This window comes from Rhipicephalus sanguineus, chromosome 7 (genome assembly GCF_013339695.2).
Source record: "Rhipicephalus sanguineus isolate Rsan-2018 chromosome 7, BIME_Rsan_1.4, whole genome shotgun sequence".
Classification (NCBI taxonomy): domain Eukaryota; kingdom Metazoa; phylum Arthropoda; class Arachnida; order Ixodida; family Ixodidae; genus Rhipicephalus; species Rhipicephalus sanguineus.
Genome location: NC_051182.1, coordinates 149,562,294 through 149,583,665, shown reverse-complemented (window position 1 = coordinate 149,583,665; position 21,372 = coordinate 149,562,294). Strand labels below are relative to the sequence as shown.

General features: G+C 46.0%; 1 protein-coding gene across 1 annotated transcript; it reads right to left on the bottom strand.

Annotated features, from left to right (window-relative positions):
* Positions 1-509: 509 nt before the first annotated feature.
* LOC119400225 (transmembrane protein 184B-like) lies at positions 510-20,297 on the bottom strand. Its single transcript, XM_037667230.2, is given in 10 exon segments — positions 510-2,702; positions 9,715-10,004; positions 10,791-11,041; positions 11,885-12,054; positions 13,300-13,391; positions 14,333-14,408; positions 15,891-15,981; positions 16,819-16,972; positions 16,974-16,982; positions 20,070-20,297. Coding segments are annotated over 10 exon segments (1,392 nt in total). The 5' UTR covers positions 20,292-20,297; the 3' UTR covers positions 510-2,665.
* Between the last annotated feature and the right edge of the window lie 1,075 nt (positions 20,298-21,372).

Sequence of the window (21,372 nt, the reverse complement as noted above, 5' to 3'; positions counted from 1 at the left end):
TTTGCAGACACTGGTTCATGCATTCACCAGCAATATAAAGTAAAGTCAAACCTCGTAAGTCACATGTGATAAGATAACCAACTTCGTTATATGCAAAAATTTGTTATAAGCATATATTCTTAGCACTGTGTCAAAGGCAAGGTTAGTTGTCATTGACTTCACTATAACCGTTAATCCGTTATAGCAGTTTTCGTTACATTGAGGTTTAACGGTACTTTTGTCATCTGTCTTACAAAACGGCAAGTGATGTGTCGTTCGATTGCCCAAAGGAACACTCCATTGGTACGTAGTTTTTTATTTGGGTTATATACTTTTTACAAGCATAACCAGCATAACATCTCTCTATACAGAACACACTTTTGTTCAGATATACATTCGAAGCATTTCCACATACGCGAGTGCAAAGGCGAGGAAAAAACATTTGCAGACATGTGCGACACTGTTTACGACCTCCGTATACATAATATGCTATATACACAGCACTTTTTAAGCACAGACATACATAAAACAAAAGAAAGGAGCATTTAATAGAGAAATACACGCAGATTCCCTTCTCCCGTGGCCCCAGATTCCTTCACGAGCAAACCGAAGCAGCCTTCATAACATCTCTCTTCGATTAATAATATCTATACACAGCTTTTTGTCCCAACAGCAGCCGTAACAGCCAGCAAAAATCCGAGTCCCCTCAAAATAAAGTAGCGTAAAGTCCTTCGAGCGATTTGTCACGAACCGTGCCTTCAACGGACATAGCCCGGCAAATGCCTTTTACGCGCCAAACGCATATGCGACGCGCTGCGCTAAATAAAATGAGGCAAAAAGACACTTTTTGATCTCGTGCATCTGTTTTCAAGTATTTAAGAAGCTGCCCCACATGCTAAAAGCTTGAAACAGCCTTTCTGAGCAAAAAAATTTTTAAATTTAAACAAAAAACGAGAGGGGGGGGGGGAAGTGGCATGCTTCGTGCTTTCAAGACGCGAACATCACGTGCGCAGAGGTGGCCGGACGTACCGAATTCCATTTACACACAAGCACGTCAACACACACAAGCACACTGATACGGCGCTTCTCTCGGCGAGATAGATCACCACATTTTTTTGTTTCGCTTCTTTTACTATTTACAAAGCATCAATATAATAAAGAGTCTCTGCGCCGCTTGCTCCTCAAAAACACCTGCCCGCTGCGAAACCTCTGGATTCATTCCAGAGTCGCGACCTTTTCGACAAACACTTGGCGTCTCTCGCTCAACTAGCCTTTTGTCATAAAAACACTTTTCTAACAACAACATTCCCGTCTTCATACCGTCTTTCAACCGTGGACGAGGCGATTGTGTTCGCCTTTGAAGCTGCCACCTGAAGCCACCGTGCGTGCACTTACGAAAGCAACGAGACGCAAGAACCTTTTAAAAATGGAAATAAAAGAAAAATGGAGGGAAAGAACAGAGTTGTTTTCCATTCGCACCGACACAAGTGATGATACGTTACATGTGTACAAAACCTTAAGTAATAAAACTGCCTACAACTAGCACAGCAAGTTGGGTATAGTTTTGATTTCGGGAAATGACAGGGACAACTGTGAATACGCTCAACTTTATAAAACTGTTTTTGTTCAACAGCTGCCAATTATTGGCAAGATGCTCCTCAAGCTGCTGGTTAAAAGAAAGTCTAGTTTCTCTCAAAACATTCCTGTTCTCACACTTCTGTGAACAATCTTTCGTGAACGTGCAGTTAAGTAAATGAGCTGCTGCTTCTCAATCACAAACTCCCGGTATACAAATTTGAATCTATACCGCTGGTGATTGTGGATGACAGGCTCAGCGATGCAAATCAAATTATGGACTTTAAAACACGATGGGCCTATGGTTCATTCTAGCTTAATAAAACGGTAGCATTTTTGGGACTGCATGAAAGAAGCTGCTACATTTGACAAACAACTTAAACTTTAGTCCGTCAAACTGGCAGGCGTGATTTTTTTGAAGACCCCGCTAAGATGCAGCATAGAACGGGAACAAATAACTGCCTCAGTCCTGGCTCTCTTCATCTCTCACACAACACAAAACTTTTTTTAAAAGCCGTCGGTGGAAACAACCGCGCATATCACACTGAAATGTTCATTGCACACTGCCGGGTTCTACAAACAGTTTCCAAACTTGTCTAAAAAACAGCTGATTTCATGCATAAAAACTAGTGAACATCATCCTAGCCAGCCGAGGACAGTTGTGCATTTGCACCAGGTCTATGCCGCATCTCTTCGCATTTATTGTGACAAAGAAAGAAAAAAAGAAACATGGCTGGCAATACAAAAAAAAAATGCACCTGATGCACCGCGTGCATGCCATGATGAGACAGTGAACCTTCGGCCAGCGCAGCCCAACAATGAACGGCACATGCACACAACACGTGACAGCCGTGACTGCAGTGGACGGCACACCCTGCTTTGAGCCCAGACCGGCGAGACGATGACAGTGTCAGGAGCGATATGGATTTGCACACGCACATACGCTGGTTATATTAGAATTTGCGCTGCAGCAGTCCCACATTGTGTTTCTGCTTTAGAGAGAGGCGGCAGGCAGGCATGCACCGAAGTAGGCAGGCAGGCGGGCGTCACGAGCGGTCAGGGTGGACAAACCGTGCCGGCGAAGTCCGTTCACTCCCAGTCGCTTGTCGCTCTAAAAACGGCATGCGTCGTTGCCTCGTTGCATCATTCTGAAAAAATGGTTAGCCAACACCGCCCCCTACAGATGTCCGCTGCCGTGCAATACCGCGTGCGAGCAGTTTGCGTCGAAAGTTCATAGGCTGCGTTACTAGAAAAAAGTGCTGAATTTCCTGCCAGTTTGTGGCCGTAGCCAGCAACACCACAGAACGCTATGTTGTTCACGTGTGCCAAATCTTTACATCAGCAAAATTGCACAAATGTTCAGCTTTTGCTCAGGTCCAGATGTCTGTGAGCTTCCGACGCAAATTGAACGGACGATAGTCTGCTATAGCGTTAGAACGATGCACCGAATTTTGACTACACTGTAGCAGGCACATGCATTGTCTGCATCGGTAAGAGTGCCTCATTAGAACGAAAAACGCATGCATGCATGCACTACACCATCACGTTTGCGGTGCAGGAGTGTTGTTCAACGAGTGCTACAAACCGTCAGTAATAGTCTATAATACGATATGGTGAAGTTAAGTCTGCAAATCGTGACCTTTCAGGTGGTCGACTTTAGCAAATGCTTCGGCTGCATGCAAGCATACTTAATGAAGTCCACATAGTGCTTAGGACATTGTCATGCTGTACCATCCTGCTCCTGCAGAGCCAAACGACACAAGCGCAGACGACACAAGAACGCAGCAGACAACACTGTAGGAACAGATGACACTAAAGGAGCGGATGACACTGTGTCATCTGCTCAGATGACATCATAGTAGCAGATTACGCTGCGTCGTCTGCTCCTACGATGTCGTCTGCTCCTGCCTGCTTTTGGGTGCCGCAGGGCATAGTAGCCTTGCTTCACCGGTCCTTGCCATAACTTAGGGCATTACAGAGGCGGTTTCTCCATCATTTGGCTGTTTCAACTCGCACCAATTAGAAAGCACACTTCAAACACAGTGAACCGAGCAGCAATTCAAAATGGGTGCAGCCCTCAGGTATTTCCTCAGGTAAGCAGTCCCTCCATGCTCGAGTACCATGCCTGTTAATCTACAAACTTGTAAGTATCAACAAATTATTGTTGCAATTTTAGTTGAAGCACTTAACCAGAAGGTGGCCTGCCGTGCAAATCACAAAGAACGCGATGAAGTAATACCGAAGCAACGGGCCTGCACAATACCCCTTCTGTACACAAGTTCTTTCAGATGATGTCTTCAGTAAATTAAAAACCAAAGCAATTAATCAAACAATACCTCGGTAGCCATGTGCTAAAGGGATGTTCTCACCCACACTCATTCCTTAATTTTTTTGAAACATACAAATAGTTGTTGTAAACAACATCCGAGAATTTAGAAAAATTCTAGCTATCAACTAAACCGTAAAAAAAGTGGGAAAGATATCGATGAAATTTCCTAAAATGAACAAAAAAGCAAATGACAAACAGGTAGATGGCAGTGGTGGTATTACACACACACAGTGGACTACTGATAAACCAAAATGTGAAAAAAATAAGTTATAAAATACCGTGTGACCAGTTTTGTGTTAGCAATGTATATAGTCAAAACGAGACATGTAGTGCTTGGGTTAAACACAACATGTGGACTACCTAGAGCTCTAAGATGTTTGGCTGCTTAGTTTTTGATCAATCAGTAGCCCACTGCTAAGAATAGAGCCCAACATTAAAGATAGTCGGTTTGGGACAATGGCACACAAAAGCGAGAGAAAAAAAATAAAAATGTCGTATATAAATACAAAAGACACTGGCGACACCTGTTGGCGCATGCCCAAAGTGTAAGCTCAAAACAGTCGAACCCGCATATATCGAATCGGATGGGGATCACAAAGAGTTGTATACATAGGAAATTCTATACACAGATTATTTTATATATCGAAAATATATTCAAGAGGATTTTACAACTGTTCGATTTACACATTAATTCGTGATACACGGGTTGGATATACGCAGGTTCGACTGCATTACTCAAGCTTAAGATTAAAGATATGCTTTCGTACACCTCCTGCCTATATTTGGAATGACTAACTATATCATAAATAATCATTTTTTTTTAATTCGCTCTTTTCTTTGTAGGGAACGCAACACTTCCGGTCAACCATTCTCTCTTAATGACCTCAACATTCTTTTTTTTTTTTGTAGACAATGATCGTGATAGCACAACACCAGGCAATGGTTAGGCTTAACAACCTGTATGAGAATGAAGTGCCAAAGAAAGCAACCACAATAATGCAACCCAACACAACATACTGTGTTCATTCCTGCTTCAAATCTTCAAATCTCATACCCACCGTTTTTTTTTTTTGTCAATGGTTTCCAGTGTGGTAACAGTGCAATTTAAGCACTGACACAACTTTAAGGTTTGGCAACTTAATAGTGAGCATGAAGTACAACCGAAGGTCTACGCCGCTGCTTTGTCTAAAGGTTTATAGACAATCTCACTTAAAATTTATAGCCTTTCCAAAGACGTGACAATTTTGTCGAAGATGTCACAAGAGGCTCATTTGCAACAAGCCTAACTGGAAATTGTGATCTTGTTTCATATTTTAACTACCTACACTGCAGTTTTGATCAGAGCTTCAGTTTTCCACTGCAGCACATTCTACGCAAAGACAAAAATTCGGCACGTCAAATATATATAAAAAAAGCGTGCTCTCAAAATGGAAACATGTATATAGAACAAAATATTGCGCACAAGATGTACACAACTTCACGGATTGCCGCCAAACCGTTACTGGGCAATATTTCACGGGTGGGTAGCTGTAAATAAACTTCAAGTTTGCTCAAAGACAGACATACAGGACAGTGAAGGTGGACAAACAAAGTGTGCAAAGAGAAAAGCAAATACAACAAAAGACAACAAGGACATCATGTGCAGCAGTCAGAGATAATGCAATGCAACTGTAGCGCCAAAGTGATGCAAAACACTTGGTTGCATGCTACACCCCTCGCGCCGTACATGTTCCAGGATCTGTCGACAAAGTGTCAACGAATTTCGAAACGGCGCTGGCAGGCTTGCCGTACCGTAACTACAGCGTTTACATGATGCATTGTTGGTGTTATATTCGGGCACGCAACCCGTCACAAACCGTAGCGATATATCCGACAGAAGTTGAGACATTTTCCGGTAAGTGCCGACTAACTACTCCCAAGTGTTTTGCACAACATGGCAACAGAAACACAACACTGAAGACACAAAACAGAGCGTACGAAAGTACACATATCTGCACCATGGGGCCAAGTCGGTCTGCCAAGCTCGACCCTACGAAAAGAAAAGAAACGGAAAAGTGCGAGCGAGGACTAGACGGAAGATTGTGCCGTCGACGTGACAAGTGCAGCAGAACACGACCGTTCCTCGGTGCCACCGGTTTTTTGAGACGCAAACAGTCTTCACATGCCTATGCGACAGAGACAATAGAAGACATCCAGAAGAAAACAAAAACCCGACGAGACGAGAGAGATGACAACAACAGCAACAATGTATAGACAACAATGAGGCCACAGCCCTGTTAAAAGGAGGCAAGCGCATCATCCGCCTGCGTAAAACATCTCGAGGGGCCATGCTCTTTGAGAGTGACCGGCTTCGTAGCCAACGCGTGAATGGCTTCTGAACAGCCTTTTGGGTGTGACCAGAGGTAATTGAGAGTTTCATAGTCTCGAGTGGGCACTGGCTAGCTTCCAACGACGAGCGGGAGGGCCCCTGTGGCGTGCGCGGTCTGCAGCTCGATGCCGAATGGCTCGGCTCTGGGGCAGCCTCGAGCCGTATTCGAGGTGGGCCGACTGCCGTCGCATCGGAGTTGCGCACGCGCTGTCTTTTCCAACGACAGCGCGAACGATGCCTTTTTTCCCTTCTTTGGCTCAGACTCACTGCCGACGACGTACCCCGCCTGATAATAATCTCGTGCGTGGCCAACGACGTGCCGACTGCAGTCGGCACTGCAGTCGGCACAAGTCAGTTGGCACAGGTTCGAGCCAACGAAAAGAATGCTGAAGAAAGAAAGACTGCACGTGGTGATCGCGTGGCGTGTGCGCATTAAATGTGCGTCGCGACTTCGTGCTGACTACAACAAAAAGTCGGCTTTAATCTCATTGGTACCACAGCGGGTGTGAGGATTGTCTCAGAGCAGCCGCATGATGCTCAAAGTGACTCATCAGCAAGACGTCAATATCTTGTCACATGATTGGTAGCTGTGTGCCTAACATGAGAAGCAGTGGAGTATCCGAGCCGTTTTTGAAACTGAGATGTTGATTGAGTTGTGTAGTAAAATGAAATAAACTACTTTGTTCATGCTCGCATAAGTAAAACATTAAGTATGTTTAATGAGGCAGTTTTTATTAGCAAGATCTATTGTTCCAACCACACAATAGGTCTTACAAACGAGGCGGTTAGAAGAGGTAAAATTGTGACTCCTATTAAATGAAGTTGGGCTTTGTGCCATTTTGCGATGCGATTCTGTGAACAAAACAAAAATCCGAAGTGTTCGCGAGGTCACTGCGCTCTTTTGTTCGAGTGCACCCTTACAGAAGCAACAAATCTCAAACTTAATGCCCCTGGTAGAAGAGCTGTCTATTATTTTTGTGCTAATGAACCTGAGATAGCAAAGAACCATGCTGCGAAGCGACGCAACCGTCAGCTCCGCGCAAAACTGCGGAGCAGGTTTTTTTCTCTTTTCGAGAGTTGCGCCGAAACGACGAAAAATCGACCGCGGGAAGCGGCTGACTTGATAGGCTACGTCGCCACCTGCGGACGACGTAATGTCAAGTGAATGAAACGAGGAAAAAGCCAGCCACGCAGGAAGGAGATCCTGCCAGCAAGCTCTGTCGGAATGTGGAAACGCAAACGCGGGTGTGGTGCGAGATGGTGGCACGAATTTAAGAGAGTCGGACGGCAAGAACTTGGCTGCAGGAACTGCAAGACAGTGGAAAAGGTCGACGAAGCATCTCACGACAATTATCTTCTACAACACGAGATGCGGCTTCGAGACAACACAAACTTCTTTTCAAACGAATTCTGCATTCAGTGCGCTTTTGAGGACAAGAGTGTTGTGCAAGTTGCGAAAAAAAATTTTTCCCCGTGACAAATTCTTGCACAACTCGAGCACTGTAATCGAACGTGTGAAATTTTCGCCACAGGTTAAGCACGTGGAAATAGAGCACAGAGGGCTAAGCTTGATCACTGCTCACGAAATGCAACCACGCTTTCGTGGCTTCAGACATGACTCGTTATTTTCAGTGCAAAAACGAGTAAAAGAATGAGTCTGACACATGGCCTCACGACTTATCGCAATGACACCTAGGCATAGTCTTTGTTAAGTTGAACTTGAATGTTGCGAAATGTAAAAAGGAAAAGGTTTTCAATTAGCCTTAGGTAATAATGCAAAGGCTCTACCTCAGCTGGCTTGTGTGCTGGTGGCAGTGCGATGCAGTTGCAACTATGGCAATGCAACTTTGCCATTAGCCAAAGTTTTTTTTGTTTGACACATTCCTCTTGCAGTTCCTTCAGCCATGCTCTGATTGAACTTAACGTAGCAACTATTTGGAAAAAATATGCCTGCTGCCGTCTGAGACAATCTTTCTGCAAAAGCAAATGAATAATTGTGACGCGAGCCTGAGATTCGCTTACATGGAAGTCGAAAAGTGTTTTGCTGTTTTTGAGTATTTCTTCGCTCACGGACAGCCTTGATTCTGGCAGTAGACAGTGGCGTGGCATCGACTAAAGTAAATGGCGAGGTTCGATAAGCGCAACTGCTCAACAGATTGTCGAAAAGTTTGCTTTAAAAATCGTGGCACAAACGTTTTTGTCAACATCCTAACACCCGAAGTGACAAAAATGACACCTCAGAAGCTAAGCATCGCTTTCTGCATAATCGCCTACAACTTGCAGACTGTTCAGATAGGAAGGACGTGGTAAAAAAAAAGCTGACCATCCAAAAACTGTGAGAGAAAAGCTATCACAAAACGCCCACAATCTCCTCGATTTGTGCGGCCCATTCCGACAAACATGTGGTTGTAAAAGCTCTTCAAATGCTGTCCCTTGCTCGATAACACCTTCCACACACAAAAAAATGAGGTGTAGTGTCACCGTCGTCACGTTTTCAAAAAGCAAGGCTGCGTTGTTAGATGTGAGTGCGGGGATTCCCGGATGAGCTTGCATACTCATTACCAAACAGTTGCTACGCACAAATCCACTCTTTTTTTATAGCCAATCCAGAGTGGAAAAAGAAGACAAAGAAAGCATTTCAAAGCGCGCGAACCACGAACAGTCGGCGAGTGATTGCACATGGCGAAGAAAAGACTCTACTTCCGCAGCCCTTGTAGCATTGAGTTTCATAGCAGTACACTAGAAGGAAATCTCACGTTAGTGTCGATGGGAACCGCAATGCGTGGCACTTCAGTCAGCATGGGAATGACGGGTAGTACCATTTTGTCTAAGCTTTGTTCTTTCGGCTCAGTGTGACTCCGCATGGCCTGCAGCTGCCTTGCCGCGTGACGAAGTTCAGCAAAAGTTCAGCATTCCCACTTCACCACCTTGACCCTCTTAGGCTCACCAATTCAAATCAGCCCACGAGGTTCAAAATGAGCCATTTTTCCATCCGAAACAAGAGCCAAAATACAACACCACAAGTGCGTTGGAAGCCGCAAGCACGAAGACTAGGCAAAATCTAAGCACTACCCATCAATCCCGCGGTGAATGAACGATTGCAGCGCCACAGTTCCCTCTAGTAAATATTGTAGGAAACTTTACGCCTCACAAGAACTGTGGCTCGGCATCTGTGTTGTGAAAGAGGAGGGGAGTCGAAGAACAGAACAGAGTGGCGCAAGAAGCGTGCAGAGTGCCGACAACAATCGAAAAATGTATGGGAAACCGAGCATGGGGTAATCAAACACAGAGAGAGAGAGAGAGAGATCAGATCAGCGAGCCAGCTGATAACGCCGGCTACACACGTGGCATGCGCGATAAAAGTGGGGGTTGAGGAATGGCGGGATAGACGAAATGGCAGGGTAGGCGAAGTGGCGGGGTAGACGAAGCGGTTGCCGGTCGTCTTTCGTCGTCGTCAACTCACTGGAACTCGTCGTCGGAGCTAAGGAGGGTGGTCTTCTCGTTGTAGGCCGGGTTTCGGCCCCCCCGCGTGGGCGGCCGACCCCCGTTAGCCGAGGGAGCAGCGCCGGCCGAGTGCGTGGCCCGCGCCCCGCCGCCGTGGAGCGAGTCGTCGTTGTTGCCGCCGGCTCCTCCTCCTCCGCGGGCGAGGTGGTGGTGGCGGTTGGGCGGGGCCGCGTACTGCGTGTACTGCTGGTACTGCGGGTGGAAGTTGTGGATGGCGTCGTTCATTATGTCCTTCGGGTTCATCGTTTCCTGCGGGGAAGAAGGGAGAGAGAGGGGGAAGGAGGGAGAGAAGGCAGTGTCACTAGATACACAATAAAGCCGAACCTCTTTATAAGAGACACCTTGTATAAAGGACAAGAACTGCTCCCCGGTGCATGTCTCTTATAAAGGGGTCATACATGTAATTATAAAGGGGTTATAATGATTATAAGAACAAAGCAATGCTAAAGAACACAAAAAAGTGCTAGAAGACAAGACTTGTTCCACCTGTTTTCCCTCTTTCTGTCTCTTCTTTTCGCACTGTTTTCTGCTTACAAAGTCCTTCTCCAACTCCATGGGGCGGGAGAGACAGCTTAATTCAAAATCTACGCTCCATTTCACACATAACAGGTGCTCAAAGAAGGCCTACATCTTGGGAGCTCAAGCTTGGAATACACGGGAGTCGACAAATTGTTTTGCTTGGCATTCGTGGAACTAAAGAATATGAGGAATTTCTCTAGTTCCTCTAGTGCAGGCATTTTATATCCTTCAGTATCACGAATCAACCTGCCCAGCAAGAAGGTTATTTGAATCATGGAGCTAACTTTGATGACACCTTGGTGAGGTCCATCAAGATTTGAACTAAAATGTTAAAATCAATTGACGGTTGAGAGCATACCGGAAGTCAAAGACTGTGCATAAATCGAGCATCGGACAATGGCTAAACTTAGCAATAAAGAGTAGTCACCACGACGTAACACGGCACCTATTAGGAAAATGTAAGATCTGCCGAGAGAGGTCATTACAACGGAGCACAATGTCCAAGAAAGAACACACCTTGAGGCTAGAAGAGATGCTCTGCATGGTGACCGAGCGGCCCTGTGCATCAGCGCGGCATCCCTGCACGTAGACACGATAGGGGAAGGCGTACTTGAGCGCCAGCGAGGCAAAGAACATCTCGACGCAGATGAGGAAGTTCTGGTAGGCGGCTGACACGGTGCCGGCGCTCGCCGCAGCCGTGTTGGCCATGCCGCTGGCGTTGATGGCCGAAATGAGGCCCGCTTTCTCCAGGACCGCCAGCAGGACCCCTGCGCAAAGCGACTCAGTGAAAAACCTCGGCGAAAACGTGCGCGACTTTTCTGGCACCTGTCGAATCGTTATCCGATTTCATCCCCAAAAGAAAGCTTCTGCCTTGTCTAGTTGTCAAGCTCTCATCACACCAAGCACACATTACAGGCTGCTGTTCCACGTTTGTGTGCTTAAACACACTTGAGCAGGTAGCGCAAAAAACGAAGACGTAAGCGAGCAACAAAGACACGAGACGAGTGCTAACTTCAAACTAAAGTTTACTCTCAGAATCCACACCTATTTATCCCTCAGCAAAGATCAGAAAACCACGTCGTCACCTATGATCACCTCATCCTGCTCCAACAACACCACCTACTCAAGTATGCAATCTTACAAACTCACCCATATTTCAGTTCTTGTACGCTTAAACATTTGCCATGCCATTCTTTCCTATAGTTGGCTACAACTTTAGAAGGCAGCTGCATTTCCAACTCAAAGGTGGATGCACGCAAGCCAGCATCAACGAGCATGAGCTACAGACTTTTGTTAGCCAGACGGTCAGTGACCCCGCTGCCGGAGAACATTGCTGAGTATGTGAGCAGGACTATTTCTTCAGTCGCGGTGGCAATTGGCTGCCGCACTTTGGTCAAATGGGCAGGACCTCTCCTGCCTTGTTAAGGTGTATTTGACTGCATAAGGGAATGGCGTTTCTTACAACACTGCTGTTACCACCAGTGCCCTTTGAACTTCACAACAGAAGCAATTGGACGTCCTTCACTATAAACAATCTGACAATTTTTTGAAAATGTATCACTAAGCCCTGCATGTAAAATCTGTTCTTAAGAGCAAGAAAAGCTCATGACCTTGCCAGAAAGAGAGGAAGATGACCGACTTGACAGTGCAGAACTTCCACACGGGGTCAAAGGGCGCCAGCAGGTCCTTGGTGGCAAAGTAGAACAGTACCATGCCGTACAGCGCCAGCGACACACTGATGTTGTAGATTATCGTGATGTACAGGTAGCCGCTGTCTGGCCTAGAACAACAAGCGAGTGAAAGTTGGTACTATATCCCCTTCAGCGGCGGTGTGTACAATCGTACACATCAACTTCGAGGGCACGTCACGCACCGCGTGTTTCTTCAAATGGCTTGAAACGCAGTGTGCACATTCGTGCAAGCTTCCTGAGTGGACAAGTGGCGGTCATTTAACTTCAATGCACTGCGCATTGCTGCAGAGGATCACTTTGCTGGAGACACTACCATGTTCGACGAACGTTCGACGTGCTGCACTCCACGAGCAACGTCAAGTGTGTTTTTGTTCTTTGCTCGAAATGAATGCAACCAAAAAAACAAACTGTGCATGCATTTTGGGCCTAGTATTTCATTCTTTTTATGCAAGGATTGAAGCTGACTGATTGCATGATAGACATTTAATGACACGCTAATTAATGTTAATTACTGAAAGTCACACAAAACAACACATTCCTTCATTTTCTTCCTTGGAATGTAATACTGACTACCTTGAAATCATGCCATGCGAATTTGACAAATCTGCCAACAGTGCGTCATAATTTGAGCCTGAAGGGGATATGAACAGGAAGCCAAAGCGGACTCGACACTCAATTGTCGTAAACTCAGAAAAACGGTTCAACTCGACTCGTCCCCGATTATCCATACGGTTACTGTCGATTCTGGGGATGTCCGTACAAATTTAGGACATGGTACTACAGGCAGGAAGTTAGTTACATTGGGTTTGATGGTGCAAAAGAAACAAAAGCTATAAAAGAGATAAAGGGAACAAGACGTTCCTTTGGATAGTGGTATTTCTAAAATACTAAAGCTCTTCGAAAACCTAGTAAGTGTTCTAGGGAAACCAGTGCATCTTTTGATATTATCAAATGTGCATGGAGAGGCGTTCAGTGCAGAAATAGTTCTTTACAGATAGGAAGATAGCGGTGTGGATGATGGAGCGGACGGGGCTCGCCAACATTCTACTTGGAATTGAAAGAAACCAATGGAGTTGGCGATGTCACGTAATGCTTCAACAGATAAATCGTTGTCGACCAGCCTCAGAGAAAGTTTAGCAGTAAAGAGAAGGACACCACAGTCAAGAACACCAGATAAATGAGGTGGTGTTTATTGATAAAATTCGGAGATCTGCAAGACTGAAGGAAGAAACTGCTCGTACGAGACGGGGGTACGAGAACTTGCTGGGAGGACCCTCCCACCTACGGCAGACGCTAATTAGGCTTACGATGATAATACAAGAGTGTTTGCATACCTCCAGTCTCCGTCGGAGTACTTCCCGAAGGGTTGCAGAATCAGCGTGATCACAGACATGAGCGGTTTTACTGCACAGAATTGCAGGGTCGCCTGGACAAAAAGAAATAAGGAATTGGTCCAGTGTCATTCGAGTCAATTTGTTACGACTTTATTTGGCATTCTTGTGGCTCTTGCAATGTGTGGTTGTGCACTAGCTTAGGTGACACATTAGGTTATGCACGCAACTCCACTAATAATACCTCAGTGCACTCTCTTCAATGCATTCCCAGAATTTGCATTTCGCGTACATATATACAGGGAGTTTCAGCTAACTTGCGCCAAGTACACTTAATTTCGCGCACTCTAAGGAAAAGCTGCAAAAAAATTAAACAGGGCAGCTATCTTAGCATAGATGAAATAATTCGACATTGCGAAACAAACATTTTTCTTTATTCAACATTTTTCATTAGTTACTATTTTTGAAGGTTAATTAAGCAATCGTTAATTATCTAGTTTATCAGATATGCAGTTATCTTAGCATGGATGAAATATTCCATTTCAGAACAAGTGCTACAACTTTTGCAAGATTTTTGCTAGAGTTACTAATTAAAAAGCTAACTAAGCAATCTTCGTCAATTACCCAGCGTGGCAATTAAAAAAAAATACCCTGATGTGCTGCGTATGCCTTGGAACAATATTGCATCAATTTGAAACATGCAGCGCATATTTTTGTTTTTGTAATACTAGGCACAAGTTAGCTGAAACACTGTGTTTAAACACTATTGTATAAACACTATTCTATAGTGGACCGCATTAAAATTTTCCTTTGCTGATGTGCAACGAACTAAACAGCCGACGTACAGAATCCAGTGCAAAGACTAAATGTCACCGGTCGCCCCTTGACCTCCTTCACACATTCATCCATTCACCACTGAGTACTGTTAGTAGCACTACTTAGGCACACTCTCTCGAGGCAAAGCTTTTTTCTCAAGGACAACGCCACCCGGAAGTACAAAAAATAGGGACTGATGCGCAGAAAGCCACACACGTACCTGTTTGCAGAACCGAAGAAAACCAATGGTATACGTTTTTCCTGAAAGGCAGCAAGTGCCGTACCAGAAACTTTGCCTGAAAAAGAAAAAAAAAAAGTGTAATCTATAACGGGAGAAAAGAAAAAGAAAGCACTAACCCTGTTGAAACAGCGAAAGATCTTTGAACACTTATGAAAATTACAGTCACTGATCAAGTCAAAATGAATAGTTGCGACTGCAAGTCCAACACCCTACCCGACAAGACAAGCTTTCGTTGAACTCTCGACTATCTTTGAATGCCTTGCAAATGCAGTAAAGTTAACAATTTTACAGTGATATAACAAGATTTTGTGAACGCGGTAAGCACAGTTAGAGTCTAACAAAGAAACAAGAAATACTGGCACGATTTTCAGGCTTCACAAAAGGGTCATTTTAGGTTTGCTTGGTACGCAGTGTTAACGCTCTCCACACACCGGAGTCATACAACTCGTATAAAATATCTTACTTTGAGTTTAAAGTTTTCGTCGCTCAGCATCTGCAAGCCAGCCCCACTGCAATGTACATTATCCCGACGAGTCAACACAGTTACACTGAGTATGCGAATTCTGCATCCAGCATGCAGCCTAAATCGCAGGAATTTGCTGTCGGGGTCGCTGCACGACAATTCACTAGTTATTGTTTACGTGCACCATGAGCAGATGACAGATCTGCCACTAGTACGTCGCGAGTTGTTTCCACGTGACGTCACACTGCGATGACACGTCACTGAGAAGCCGCCCCTCAATATCGAAACTGAAAGCGTTTGTTCAAGAAAGCAGCATAAAAAATATATTTGATGCATTCCCAGGCCCCACAATACTCTTTTTAGGGTTCTCGACACCAGTGTTTTTATTTAGCACACCAATCCGAAAATATTTAAAATTCGTGTCAGTACTCCTTTAGATTCCCTTCTTTTGTTTGTTCATAGCGAGGGTGTCGTTCCGGCAGACTTGACGCCTTCAGGTAGTATGTGAGAACTTATTGGTCAGCTGCCAGCTCGTTAAAAGATCTCGTGCTATGTGATGCCAGCTGGCAAGAAAACTGTTCCACACTCGCCATCATGGCTACGAGCGGCGCTGACTAACACTCCCAGGTTTGTATGCATAGAAATAGTACACAATAAAGTGCACGGGGGAACGATTGCCACCATAGCTCAATTCGGCGCGTAATCCAGCAGTTGCAGGTTTGGTCCCTTCTGGCGGCAAGTTGGCTTTACGTCCACTTTTCTTCACATTTATATCACAATTAATACAAACAGTTGAAAGAGTACAAATAATGCCCTCTATACATTCCTTGGTGTCATTGTAGGTTTTCATTAATGTTGTGTCTAACAAAGAATCGAGCCCTTAAATGCCCTTCCTGGGTCCCTTGAGTGTCTCATGTAAAGGTTTTACTGCATAGGCTGTGCCCTAGAAGCGAGTGAACGCGGTGTTCACTGAAAGACGACCGGAAGCATACAGCCGCTCGAGTGACCACAACAACAGACTCGTTCTTCCATTAGGCCAAATAATGTCGCTATTCATGTGAAGTGACCACTCACTGTATTGGCTTCCCCCGGATCTCGGACATGATGTTGCTTTCGCCTCCGAGATACTCGTAACAGAGGCTCAGAAAGTTGTAGATCACGAACGCTGAAGAACAGAGAGATAGAAATAATCGAAACGCGTTAAGACCACTGAGCATTGACAGCAGTTCGGAAAAGAATCAAGTAGATTATGTGTCGCATATTCAAACAGCGGCACAAACTAGACACAGAACACGGGGCACAAGAATACCAAAACACACCGCTTGTTCATGAAAAATTATCCTTATTCATTGCGTCTCGCACTGCTGTTCAAATATGCATTTCAGCCTACTAGGCCGAGAATCTTTGTTATTATAGATTATGCCTTCAGCAAGAGAAAAAAGAGGGAGCGTAGAGTCGAAGGCAAAAACAAAGTGAAGCGTGTCCAAATTTTCATGCTCTCGGAACACAAAGAAAAGGTGCAGAGGAACAGTACTTTCTGAAAGAAACCGGATAGATTTACCAACTATCAAACATTTACGGTGCTGATGCAAGCATGTGCCAGTGCAATTTCACAAGGCAAGTATTTTCCTTCGAATCGCAAGATCGCCTAATAGAGAGATCAACCATTAACCTTTTTTCTTTAGTTCCTAAATCCTTCAGTGCCACAAGAACTGACTTTGAAAGGTGTCGTACCACTGGGACTGTGTTGGGTCTGAAGAGGGGTACAACAACAAAGAAAATGTTCCAAAATAACTCGCTTAGTACTCATTTTGTTCACATGAATGTAAGTTTTGCACAGCTTCCAAAGCCTGTGCAAGGAACCCTTGCACACGCTTTGAAGTGTTAAATGCTCATGACTACGTAGGGCTAGATCCAGCGAGCTGCCTTTATACGAGGCAGTCACTGAGGCTATATGGGTAACAGACGGCTAGATATCGTGATGAGCATCTCGGGGGCTCACCTTCGTACCAGTCGCGAACGCTGTTGAAGTAGATGTAGTAGTTCTCTCGGAAGAAGAGCAGGCTCAGCCACGAGTCGAACGCGTAGATGGGCACTATGAACAGTATTCGTACAATCCAGCGCTGCTCCGTCGGCAACGTGTAGAACCGCAGGTGTTTGGTAGATCTGTGCCCAATGGGATAAAGCGCATGACATGATCAACCATCGTGGCTGCTTGGGCTTGTCAGTATGGCACTCTTTTTAACACAGAGTTTAGGGCAAGAAGGTGAAGAAAGAAGTTTGACTCTAAGCCTAACACAACCCAGTTCATTCTACTTGAATGGATTCATTCAAACTTGGAGGATGCTCGAGCCTTGCTTTCAAGAGTAGAACGCGATAGCGTAATGGGTAGCCATCGCTGCCCACGTGGCGCGCCTTAAATGTACAAGCTGCGCCGCCCTGGCGAGCTAGCTGAGAAACGTCTAGTAATACAGAGCCGCCGCGAGGCGTACGAAGGCACGTTTCAACGTGCCCTCACATACCTCTTGGCACGTTCAAACGCATTCTGAACGTCATTCGACACTACCGCGGTTTTTCCTCGATGTACGTCGTTTTGTAGGTACTTTGGAACGCGCAGACTAGCGACGATCGCGACGCTTCGCTGCAGTTGTGGCACAGCGGGCGAGCAGCGACGCCACCGATTATTCTCCGCTGCGGTTTCAGTGATGTGATGTGTGCGGACGGGTACCATCGCGAGAGTGTGCTGTCGAAAGGACGGAAGCTGCCCAATGCGAAGTATGTCTGTGACGTGCTGTTTTTCGAAGAGATAGCGCTTGCGAACTTTCGGCGAAGTGTCAAGCACCGCACGACGTAAACTTACAGGTAAGTGTGTTCAAACTGCGCTAGCAAGCTCGACGGTGTATGCAGTGTGCTCGTTGTGCGCCCGCTTGAAATAAAATTAGTGCCTCAGGCAGCACTGAGAATATTCAGCCCAGTGAGTGACAGCTGTTTTGAGCGAGCATATCACATTTACGTAATCTGTAGTTATAGCTCTCGTACTATATTACAGAAGCTGTTTCGCTACACGTTTTCCTTTAGGGTGTTTTTAACGGCTTGCATTTGCCCACTAAATGCTCGTATCACAGTCTTTAAAAAAAAAGACGTTCTAGAAGCTGATGGTGAAGCGTGAAATAAATGTAAAAAGCCGGTGTAAAGTGGAGATCATTGGTGTTAGCGGGAATACAAACATGTCACAGGTCTCGTGCTTTAACGACGTCGACTCGCCATCGTCTGCAGACCGTTTGCAAACTTGCGGTCGGCCGTCGTCTAAGCCTGATACTTAAAAAAAAATGCCTTTGAGGAACCTAGTGGTAATTGACTTCGTGGTGGTTCCGAGTTTGACATGCAATGTGTGATCAGCAATGGAACATGCGTAGACAACACGGTTTTTCTAGCAGTCATGGATTTGTAACCGGTCTAGAGCTGTGCACGTGACAGTGACGTATAATACCGTTTTACTCGAATGTAACGCGAGTTTTTTTTCTTGATTTTTGCAACCTAAAGTGCACCCTGGTGTTACAGTCGAATACCAAAATTATATTTTTTCTTCGTGGACGTAATGAAATGTCATCCCTGGAGTTACAATCGTGGTCATGTTACAATTGAGTTAATACGGTATGGGTAATGTACGGCGCGATGCTTACGCAACCTAAGCTGTCATGTGCTTTCTTTACTTTTTCAAGGCCAGTTTCAAATAAAAGATTTGTGATGTTTTCCAGAGCGCCAACCCATGTGCGTCGATGGAAAGCAAGGCCGAAGGGAGTCAACTATGCACTGGACTACCTTTTTATTGCGATAGCAATTATATGGACAGTCCCGGCTGGATTTTGCCGTCGCCGTCGCCGCCGTCATGCACCGTATATGTATAAGTTTGTATATATATATAAAAGCCCCAAAGAAAAACAATTCAGAAAATTGCTTCCGAAGCGCGGAATCGAACCAGGAACCTCTTGCTCCGCAGCGAGTGGCGCTAACCACTACGCCACGAAACGCGGATCCTCCACAAAGCTAACGGCGAGCGTTATATACACACCCTTTACCGCTGGACGGACTCGGAGACGGCAGGCGCTTATAAGCGTTTCTTCATTACCAGCGAAATGGCGCTAGGAGCGCGACGGGCGCATTTAAAAGTCGTCGGCGAGCTCGCTCGCTTCTTCTTATATTTGCGCAGGGAGAATCTTACCCCTCCGCTATCTGCTCGCGCGGTTTTCTCGTGGTGAGGGGAAGAGGATGTTTCAAGCTTTCACCGTGATGTCCGCGCTCATGTTACGGAGCGTACGAAAGTAACTCGAGCTCAAGGGAGGCCGCTAAACGAACAAACAGAAGATGAGCGCGAACTATCAAGTGTCACCGCTCGACACTTGAAGCACGCTAGTTTCCTTCGCTGCTTCGGCCGCCTTTGCAACAGAAACGCCGATCAAACTGAGAGTATCCATTGGCGAGCCTCACTTCGTATAGCATTAGTTTCTTGCTATTGCATTCATTGCTTCGCCCTTGCTGCGAAACCGTCACTTTTTCAGTTATGAAAGACATTTTTGATTGTGGCATTTAAGGATACAACAATACCGCCGGTCTCGACGCTTCTTTTTCCTCGTCTGATGATCGCGCACGGCGGCATGGTTCATGTTAGCAGCCACTCGTATTTGTTTGTATGCCCGAGTGTTTCCGGCCGTGCCCGGCAGGTCGGCGCACCCTGTCCGCGGAAACTCCAGCGCTGGTTCCCCATTGGACCGTGTTCGTATTGCCTTCCCAATCGCTAGCCTAACTTCGATTCTCGATTGACACCTAAACCGTGCCGTAAGGAAAGCCAAAGTGCGGACGCCCTCTGTCTCCTATATCAATGGACGCAGCATGACGAAACACAGCCACACGGTGGGGCAATGCCGTTTAAAAGCGTGCCCGTGGACCCTTTGCGCCATCTCACCGGTGATAGTCAAGCCGCTGAAGAACCTTCGAGATGTGCATACCACCAACTGTAAATGGTTTATATAAATAGCTCGCCGTTAGTATGCCAGAGGTTGTATGCATGGCGGCCGAGCGGCTAAATGCAATGTGCCACGGAGTGAGGGGTTCCAGGCACAATGCTCATTTTTTGCTCACAACCAAAGATGCCGATGCCGACACCGACACCGGAATTTCTGCAAAACAAGCTCTTTAGCGCTGTTGCATTAAAAGGATGTTGATGTTGGGGGCTGTCAAAGGGCGAGTGCTCACCTGGTGGCAGGTGATGATGAGGGCCGTCCAGACAAAGGCCCCGGACAGGGCTTGAGCCCCCGTGGTCTGCAGGAAGGTGGGCGGCAGGTCCTCCAACACCTGGCTGGCGTTCTCGGCTGTAATGTTGGCCGTGGCCAGCACCACGGGGAGCACCGAAGAGCTTGCCACCGTGCTCGGCCCACCCGTGACGCCGGAGGGCGTCACTGTGCTGCCGCTGTTCATCCTGACCCCTCTGCAATAGACGGGGCGAAGGTTCAATCCCGTGAGGACAATCGAAAATGAATGCCAAGCAAAGGATAAGGAGTGCTGTTTGTGGTTTTTAACTGAAGTGTACTAATCAAGAACAAGGCTAGCTGATGTCCTAGAACAGGGGTCTCAAACGACGCCTGTGCACCCTTCGCTAGCGGCCCGTGGCCTGCCCGTGACTGCCTTCTCCCACATTTTTCGTCTGGAACCAAATGCAGTCACCATGTGTTGAAGTATAACTGTACAACAAAAGCTCTCTATTTCAGAATCGGCGTCCAGATTTTAATCATTCTGGAGACCGATATCGACGTTTCTCGAGTCCCGAGGCCCAATCCATTTCAGAAATGACCCATATATGAGATCAGGAAGGGATGTCTGCATTCAAATGGCAACGTCAGCTGGCATTTTGTTCAGATTCTCTCCCCTTCCCCTCGTTCCAACCTTCTTTAGAGTCCTTGCCCTAATGAGACTAAACTTCTTGACTGCGGCCCGCTAGCCGAGGTGAGTTGAGACCTCTGTCCTAGAAGATATTAGAGAAAAAAAAGGACCTGAGCAGGTCGCATGATGAGGAGGACATATAACCAATTGTCATTTAGAGCAACAGAAGGGATATCGAGACGTGGGAACCACCATCATGGATGGCAAAGGGTTGGATGGAACAATGAAATTAAGAAATGCGCATGCATCAAACGGAATCAGCTAGGGATCAGCTAGTGGGGCGGAGATCATTGTGAGAGGCCTTCATATTGCAGTGGAAATAAGGTAGGCGGACAGTGATGATGATAAATTCCGAGAGAAGACGTAACAAAGTGGATCAAAAAAAAAACACTTAGCGGTGACCGAACCCACTAGCTTTGCATTACACGTGCGAAGGTTCAATCACAAGCTGTGATCATTAGCTCCAGACTTAAATGCAGACTCAGAAGAGTTCCTTGCTTGTCATCAACATTGCTTTTGGCACACGTGTACAAAATAATATGGTCATTCAGTGAGAATGAAAACACTCTCCGGAGCGGCGAGATGTCCAGCATGGTGACACATGTCCTGGGGCAGTACA